Genomic DNA, 9,991 nt, shown 5'->3' with positions numbered 1-9,991 from the left:
AAAAAAACCTAAAAGAAAGAAAAAAATGAACAGAACAATCTTTATCTCCCCCTTTCCCCCCTTTTTCTTGACCTTGAGGTTTAAAGCATTAGCAGGGTGGGGATTGGTTACCAACTCAATCAGTCAACCATGTAGGTGTGACACTACAAACAACTCTAACCATAGCCATTTGCAATTCTCTACTACACAATGTGTTAGGGAAACAAACTACAACAACAACATAACCATAAAAAGAAGCCCTTTTATTAAGGCTCACAAGGGTACGGCTATTTTATACTCTATCCGTTTCAATTTATGTGAATCTGTTTGACTGAACACAGAATTTAAAAAAAAATGAATACTTTTGGAATTTGTGGTCCTACACAATTAAAAAATAAGTTCAGAGTATTTGTGTGGTTATAAAAGCTTCTCATTAAGGGTAGAATTGTAAGTTTAAGCAAAATTGTTTTCCAATTTAGAAAGGGGTCATTTATTTTAGAACGGATCAAAAAGTAAATAGGTTCACATAAACTGAAACAGAGAGACTATTTATTTTTAAATGTTCGTACCAGTTCCCAACAAGTGGCAGTTGAATAACGTGGCTATACAAATGTACGGGCCAACCACTAAACCCTAACTCTCGCGCGCCCCTATAGCCTTATATTTAGACCAAGTTCAACCTGACATCCCCCCAATCTCGTCCTTTCCCAAAGTTGCATCTTTATTGTCCTTCCTCTCAAACGGCAAAAATTCCATTAGTTCCAAGAATTACATAGTGTAACTAAGCTTCAAACATGGGTTCTTCTTTGTTTCCAAGTCATGGTTTTGCTATGGAGGAACATCAAAATAAGCCGATTCAAGATTTAAACTTGACGGGATTAACCTTTAAGACTCTTAGCACTGCATCGGCTTCTGAAGAACAGAGCACTGCTGGAGCGAAGAAAGCTAATTGGGGGAATGATTCGTTGTTTGGTTCATATGGGTGGTCAGAACATTCATCTTCCTCAGGTTTAAGCAGCCCTTTTGGGTCTGAACTTGGCTCAACAGAAACTGATGAAACTGAAAGCGAGGAGGATGAAGATTTCATTGCTCAGTTGACTCGCCAAATGGCTGATTATATGCTTAAAGATGACGACGACGAAGAAGAAGAAGAAGAAGGAGGAGGAGGAGGAGGAGGAGATGTTGCTGTTGATAGTAATGATTCTGAAGAAAATAGGGTCCCAAACTACCCTCCCAATATCGCTCAGGTATATTTATATATTCTCAAGATTGGAACTTTGTACCTTCTCTTTTGGTGCCAATTACTTTTACTGAAATTGCTTTTCTTTTTCAGTCATCAAATCCAACCGGGCTGGCTAGAAACTGGTCCAATTACAATTCCAGCGAAATATGCTACTATAACAAAGAATCTTTAAGCGCATATGTTAAGCCTACGACAGAGTACTCTGCAGATTCAGTGAAGAATTTTAATACTGTACTTTACTCAAGTGATGATTTGAAGAGACCAATTCAAGTAAGAAATTAAAATTAAACTAACTTTAGGTTGTTTCTTGATAAGTCTTTACTATCTAACTGACTTTTGCTTTTCTGGTTTGGTACTCTTCTTTTGTAGGTTTACCACTTAAAAGACCAACCAACTACACTAAAACATAGGCCTTCTAAAGGAAAAAGAGTCAAGGGGACAACTACTACGGAGTCAGTTCAGAAACTCATGACTGAAAAAACCGGAAACCACAACAAGATGCAGAATACTTTAACCAAAAAACAAACACTTGGTGGGCATGGTGATAAGATTCATCTTCATCATCATCATCATCCAATACAGAGTACTGGAGCGGGTAGGAGGGCTATATTTCTCGGAGGATCCAGTTCGATAAACGGGTCATCTGGAACTGGAGTCTTCTTGCCTCGCAGAATTAACCCAACTGCAAATGAACCAAAAAAGAAATCTGGTACGTCCACTTCTTACTACAGTAATTTTCTTGAATCAATATCTGAAAACTTTTTGTTGTAATTTATTAAAATTGTGATAAAACCTTCCCACCAAAATGGAGTAAAAGGGACCCCATTTGGGGTTCAATCAATAGCGTTGCGTTCAGACTTTGTCCGCCTACAATTTTACGCCATGAAGAAACCTGTCACTATCAGAAATGAATACTTCAGGATGCCCACATAAGTTTTTTTCATTTGCTGGTTAGATTCCAGTATCACCGTTTGATGGCTCCTTTGTATTGTTGGAACTATCAATTTTTAAGAATTCTGAAAATGTAGGCAAGATTTATTCCCTCCTTTCGTCTTATTTTACCTTCGCAAAGATTTTTATATTATTAGTATATTTTAAAATGATAACAGGTTAGGTATTATTTTTATTAGGTTATCTATTAATGCAACTTATTTTATAATTACGAAGGGATAGTTTGGTAAGGTGTATGAGAATAATACTGAATATGATGTATTAGTAATATTGATGTTAGTTATGCTGAGCATATTTCTTATCGACTGTTTGGTTTAATGTATTAAAAGTAACATGTATTGCATAATTTTTTAAAACAATTGTTTGTTTACAAAAATAAATATTTTGAAAAAAGTTTTAAAGAGCAGTTCTGTCTTTATACATGTTTATTCATGTATTAGATCCAGGGGCGGTCCAACCTCATCGGAAGCCTAAAGCAAAATCTTAATAAGAGCAGCTTTATATATATATATCTTAATAAGAGTGTGTATATATATATATATATATATATATATATATAATTTAATGAACATCGTTTTTAAAAAAATTAGACAAGTGAGGATGTGGAATTAAAAAAAATGAGAACTTAGTTTTATAAATACAGAAAATTAAATGAATTTAACGTTGATTGCATCACAACTGAAATGGGAGAACCCAGAAAACAAGTGACTCCTTTTTTTTAGTAAGTCCCTTTCTATATTTGGTAACAATTCAACTTTAGATTTTTCTTTTTACCATTAATGAGATAATTTCTAACCCAAAAACTTTTATGATTTATTTAAGATTACAAGTTTCAAAAGCCTTCCTTTATTTCATAAAATCCATATCCAGTCAAATACTTTCATACAAATTGGGACGGAGAGAGTATAATTTATGTTAGGAAAATAAATAATAAGTTAGATTATTAGATATAGTTACGTGACCAACTAATGAATAGAGAAATATAATTAAGTAAAAAAAATAAAATAAGATTGACAGAAAACTATTTTAGTTATATTAATTAGAGGAAGAAATCGAGTTATTAAAAATTAATATGACAATAAAGAAATAAATTTATCAATAATAAAAGATAATTATATAAATAATATACTACTATATATAAAACAATACTAGTAATTTTGGGGCCCTTAAATAATTGGGGCCTAAAGCAAGTGTTTCACTTGCTTTAGGGTTGGGCCGCTCCTAATTAGATCTATAGTATTGCTAATGACATGGTTTGATATGTATAGTTATTAGTTGTACGTAGGTCAAAAACACTACCAAACTAGGGATTAATAATATCAAAGCTAGTACATTTAGTATTATTTTTCTTAATAAGTCCTACCAAACTTGTATAGTTTGTGAGTAGCTTTTATTTTCAGATATAAATCAAGTTAAATTCATAGTTTAGCTCGAAAATAATCAAATTAACACTCTATAATAAGTAACAAATAGGATAGGTCTGAGAAAAATGGGTAATCTTCTAGGTCGGTGTGCAGAATTGAAATCTGGAATATATAAGTCAATAAATATAGGTGAGGTACTATTACATTTTGTGACACGCATTCCAAATTTAATACGTATAACAATTATACGTTCTTATCATTTTATCTTATAGCATATAATTCAAATTCAAATCAAACGACATTAATTAGTAAGAAAAATGAATAGATGAAAACGACTTTAGATGAGATCTTAAAGTGACTCCAAATAGCGATTCGAATTGATTCTTCTGTAAATTATGAGGTGAATTTTCTTATCGAAGGTATCTGGATTTGAATCTGATTACACCAATCTTAGTACATGGGAATCTAATGGACGGTGGGATCCACTTTAGTTGCTAAAGTTCAAGGGATCCACTTAGACAACTGGCTTTTCAGTCATATATACATCCCTCCCCCACCACGATTGTCCATTTTTGTTTTGTTTATTAAAAAATAATAAATATCAGGATAGAGACATTGTCATAAGTACGTAATCAGATGATAACCCTTTCTATTTTTTATTTCTTACCAACATAGTGCTCGTAATGTTTATCATAACTCTTTTTTTGGTCATATACAATGATTGAGATAATTCTTTGTTTAATTTTCCATATATTCTTTGTCATGCACTAACCGCTTATCAGTTTAGCACCTTTCATTTTATATCTACTTGAGTTGAAGTTAAAAGAAAATTAAAACACGACTAATTTTTAAAGAAAGAACTGAAATTATAGACTTCGGCATGGTAAAAAAATTTAATGACAGAAGAGATCTTTGTAAAATTTAGTTTCGGTTAAGCTATCAATAAGATGGGGTAGGAGCGGGGGTCCAAATAGTACGAAAATAAACGAATAATTATTTGTCACAGCTACCTTGTATTCGTGTGAGAAGATAATCAGATTAAAAGATTTGTAGAATGTAAGGGGTGTTTAGATGTGGCTTTTTAAATGTTTGGTGATTTTTGTAAATATGGTTTCTAGTTCTGTTCTGTAAAAAGAAAAGGTTTCGAAAACAAAACACAACTTTTTTATAGAAGAAACAACAATTGTACCTTGATCTTTTTTGTTTTTTTATTTAAAAAAAAACGCAGTCTTCAGTAAACTTCTCTACTGAACATTACCAAAGCTATTTCAGAGAAAATGTCAATGGTCTAAGTCTCTTTACCTATGTAAAGTAGGGATAAGATCTGTCATATTGGGTATTCCAGAGAAAATGTCCCAACTTAAGCCAAAAAGAGATGTCACCTAATTGTAAGTAACTTGAAGATAAAACTAATCGGTAGATACTCTAACAGATAACAAAAAACTCCAATTCTTAAGTAGCAGCTAATTAATATATAGTTGGAGTGTGGTATACGAATGATGTAAAATATAGATGTTTTTCAGAAATTAGTTAAACAATCCAAAATTAAGCTAATCTTTTTTCATGACTATTTGGAGACAGGAGGTTCAACGGTTCTTATACCAGCAAGAGTTCTACAAGCTCTTCAACAACACTTCAACCACATGGATGTTCTGTCTCAATCAAACACATGTCCTGTCTCCCCTACTCACCTTCCCAAATACGGTAAGTATATTGCAAATTCCTTAAATTACTTTTTAAACTCGAGTTTAACTTATATACATTGACGTTGTAAAGTTAACTATAACAATTACTCCAGTAACTACTATTCACGGTAAGTCTGATATTATTATAACATAGAAAATAAAATGAATAATCTGTGGGAACTCAAGTAGTGTTGTGCACGTTTGGATCATTAAATGATTGATAGATTCGAGATTTGATAACAAAAAGAGTGGAGGATCTGTTTGGTCTTGAATCATTAAATGGTTGCTGCATGTATTCAGGATTTGAAGTGAATTACTACATACTAGTCAACAAAAAGATTGATTAAGTGATCTCTTAGTTAACAAAAAATCATTATGTTATTTGCTTGCAGATGCAGAGAATGAAACTGAGGGATTTGTTTGGAAAGAAAATCAACATTCAGAGGACCAAACAAGGAGTGCAAGTGTAGTAAACGACCAAGAGATGCAACTACCTCAAGAATGGACTTATTGAATATTGATGGGTAGCAATTACATCATTTAATAAGGACAGACAAAAGTAGAATGAGACGAATATTCTATTCGTCAAATAATATTGGAATCTTTGTGTAGAAAAGGGGTTGGAAAAGAGTAATAAGTAGTGAGATTGAAAGTGATATATATGGGCTTTCAATTTCACCTAGCATGGATGACAAATAACAAGTCTTAGGTTGTACTTGTATCATAGTGATATGGCCGGGCTTGTTCGTTAGAATATTTATACTGATGGATGTCTTGTAATAACAACTCAACAAGAATTGGAGGTGTGATATATCCAATTCAAGAATGTAAAAAAGCTAAGTGCAAATAAAATTGTTCTTCCTATATATCGTTGGCATTTAATCTAGTTTTCCTTGCTTGTTTTACTTATATATATTAGAAAAACTGACGAACATAAAAGGTTAAGTAATTGTATACACTTCTAGTGTAAAAGTTTTTATATGAATATGTGACGGAAAGAACTTATTAGAATTGATGTATAATATCAATCCATATTACTGACGTAGTATGACTAAGTGATAAATTGAGATTGAACATATATTACTTGACCAATAAACCATATATGAAAATAAATGGAGTACTATTTTTTGTGGTGCACATTGCACACAGGATTTTTTGCCTTTAAGAAACCAAGGACAAGAAACTAGCTTAACCCTTTTCTCTTCGTTTGCGTTGTCATATCGTAAGTGCAGACAGGCTAATCAATTAACAAATGCCAGCTACTCTTGATTTCGACAAATGTGATGAGTGTTATAAAATAAAAGCAACTTAGTAAAACATGAACAAGACATGTTGTTATGAAATAAAAGCAATTTAGTAAAACATGAACAAGAAATGGAGATAGAGAGAAGGAAGAGATTTTCTTCTTCAATTGTGTGTATTTTCCTATCTATTACAAGGCCTTTATATAGGCATGAAAAGTGAAGAAAAATATGTCATTGAATATGTCATTAAGCATAGAAATATGTCATTGAATATGTCATTAAGCATTTGAGATGATCATGGAGGAAGAGTAGACATCCACCATAATTTGATTTTTCTTATAACACTCCCCCTTAGATGTCCATAGATAATGTACCTCGTTAAAACTTTATTAGAAAAAAAAAACCCTATGGGAAAAAAAAAATCCTAGTGAGGGAAAAAGAGTACACATATTTAGAAATACGCCTTTTGGTTGCCTCGTTAAAAATCTTGCAAGGAAAACCCAGTGGGACAAAACCTTGTAAGGAAAAAAGAGTACAACGCGTATTAACTCCCCCCTGATGAAAGCATCAATTCACATCTTTGAGCCTTCACATCCCAATCTTATACACTAGTTTCTTGAAGGTTGACGTCGGTAGAGATTTGGTGAACAAATCAGCCATATTATCACCTGAACGGATCTGTTGCACATTGATATCACCATTCTTTTGAAGATCATGTGTAAAAAATAACTTTGATAAAATGTGCTTTGTCCTATCCCATTTTATGAATCCTCCCTTCAACTGGGATATGCATGTTGCATTGTCTTCATACAAAATTGTGGGTGGTTTGTCACACTTCAAACCATATTTATTTCGAATAAGGTGTATTATAGACCTCAACCATACACCTTCTCGACTTGCTTCATGAATAGCAATTATCTCATCATAATTAGATGAAGTAGTTACGATTGATTGCTTAGTCGATCTCCAAGATATGGCAGTGCTTCCATATGTAAAAACATAGCCTGTTTGAGATCGAACCTTTTGTGGGTCATATAAATATCCAGCATCGGCATAACCAACAAGATCGGGACTGCAATCATTTCCATAAAATAATCCCATACCGATAGTCCCTTTAGATACCGCAATATGTGTTTGATTCCATTCCAATGTCTCCTTGTAGGAGCAGAGCTATATCTTGTTAAGACATTAACTGAAAAAGTTATGTCAGACCTTGTAATGTTAGAAAGATACATTAGTGCACCAATTGCACTAAGATATGGTACGTCGGGACCAAGAAACTCTTCATTATTTTCATGAGGTCGGAATGGATGTGCTTTATCCATATAAAATTGCTTTAAAATTATTTTAGTGTATGTTGATTGATGGACAAAAATTCCATCTTTTATATACTCAATTTGTAGACCAAGACAAAATTTTATCTTTCCAAGATTTCATTACAAATTCTTTCTTTAGACAGTCTACTACTTTAGGAAGCTCTACTGCTTTAGGAAGCTCCCTAGGAGTTCCAATGATATTTAAATCATCAACATACTCGGTGATTATAACAAATTTAGATCCAGATCTTTTTATAAAGACACAAGGACAAATTGAATCATTCTTGTACCATTCTTTTAACAGGTACTCACTTAGGCGATTATACCACATGTGCCCTAATTGTTTCAATCCGTATAAGAATTTTTGAAGCTTTATTTAATAAATTACTTGGAAACCTTAATATGCTTCAGAACAATTTAAATCCTTCAATGATTTTCATTATACGCATATCACGTTTTTCTTGTATTGCCAGATTAAAACCTGAAATGGCGACATCCACCACAGGAGAACATGTCTCTATATAATCAATGCCAGGATATTTGTAAATCTTTTTGTGACACAAGTCGTCTTTATGTCTATCGACTTGACCTTCTTTTTTTTTTTTTCGTACAAGAACACATTTATACCTCAACTGGCTTTATACTTTCAGGTGTTGGGACTATCCGTCCAATTTCATATTTTTCATGTGAAATCAATTTTCATTGCGTATTTTTCATTTGGCCAATTATTTATTTGTCCAAATTTCATGACAGATTTGAGCTCAAGATCCTCGTCAATATTAATAATATTGAGCGATACATTATATTAACAATATCGTCGACGATCATTTTATATCGGTTCTACTATTATTCAATAAAGACATAACTTATTGAGATCTCTTTATCTTATTATTTTCAGGTACCTGAGCCTCTCCCATGAGGTCTTATGAAGTGTTATGTCGTGGTGCTCTTCTAGAGCACTTGCCTCCTTATTATGACCATCTTGAACATTTGCTCCTCTCCTTCTTCAAGGAGTTTTATCTTTGGAACCGATTAGTCTATTATGCTTTATGCATGCCATGGACTCTATTCATTATGGACTTTATTTTATTTGGAGCATTAGCAGCTGAATATGACATTTAGCTTTGGGTCAGCAAATACGCCCGGCAATATTTTGCAAATGAATTATCACTTGAACTTCAAGTTCACATTTTCTCGTACGAGGATCTCGATGTACTCATAATAATTCATTACATGCATTACTTTTTCAGCTGCCCATTTTCTCCCTCTATTGTTGGGATCACCAACACATATCCCTAGCCTTATTTGGGGATCCATCTTTGTGCACTGTGGTGGAACAATTAAATCATATAGCACATTCATATTTCTAGATGGAAATTATTTGGTTCCTGACCCTGAACCGATTGTGATAGGGAGAACTTATCATAACTTGGCTAGATGCTTACAAGTGCTGTTGTATATTAAATAATACATCAAATACCAAATTTTATTTTGGCAATTTTGTTCTCATAACCAATAGTTTAGATATAATTGGAGGCATACAATTTCTACTAAACCAACTTGGATTTAAACCAGTATTATCAAGATAAATCATCATAATTTATATTCTGGAACTGTGCTCTAATAATTTGAGCAATCAATCTTGCAAAAGCCAAACTACAAGTTGATAACAAATGCACATGTGACCATAAAATAGATGCATTCTATGAAAATCATATAATAGTAAACGGTCCACATGGAAGGTGACTGGGCCCATATATTTATCACCTTTTATTCGTTCCAGAAATCAAGGGATTCAATCCCTAACCTTAACTGGTATATCATGAGAATAAGCAGCACAAGAGAATTCTTGAAGAATCTTATATTTCTTCAATATATGCCAATGTAATTCTCAATTAATTTTTTCGCATCATAATTGAACCGAGATGGTCAACCGGTCATGCCAACTAATATTTATTTCAGTAAACCTCTAGTTTACTTGTGGCTTGTGATTGCATCATCATGCTTATACTTGTGTAGTACAAATAAAAGAAAAGTCAGGTAACCTTTCATATTTACCCGGTATGATTATAGTAATATAAAGATATTCAATCTTCTTTTCATTTATAGTCTCAATATGCCAACCACTTTGGCTAATATATTTGTAAATCAAAATATTTCTTTTGAGACTTACTACAATATTAATGTTATGAACAATTTCATTCATCCG

At 32.7% G+C, this 9,991-nt stretch overlaps 1 protein-coding gene across 1 annotated transcript; it reads left to right on the top strand.

Moving 5' to 3' along the window:
• Positions 1 to 618: 618 nt before the first annotated feature.
• Positions 619 to 6,088, top strand: LOC104095812 (uncharacterized). Its single transcript, XM_009602028.4, has 5 exons — positions 619 to 1,226; positions 1,313 to 1,492; positions 1,592 to 1,931; positions 5,119 to 5,241; positions 5,615 to 6,088. The coding sequence occupies exons 1-5, from the start codon at positions 774 to 776 to the stop codon at positions 5,734 to 5,736; spliced, it is 1,218 nt and encodes a 405-aa protein (XP_009600323.1). The 5' UTR covers positions 619 to 773; the 3' UTR covers positions 5,737 to 6,088.
• Positions 6,089 to 9,991: the final 3,903 nt, after the last annotated feature.

Source organism: Nicotiana tomentosiformis, chromosome 6, assembly GCF_000390325.3.
Source record: "Nicotiana tomentosiformis chromosome 6, ASM39032v3, whole genome shotgun sequence".
Lineage (NCBI taxonomy): Eukaryota > Viridiplantae > Streptophyta > Magnoliopsida > Solanales > Solanaceae > Nicotiana > Nicotiana tomentosiformis.
This window is presented reverse-complemented; position numbering and strand designations above follow the sequence as displayed.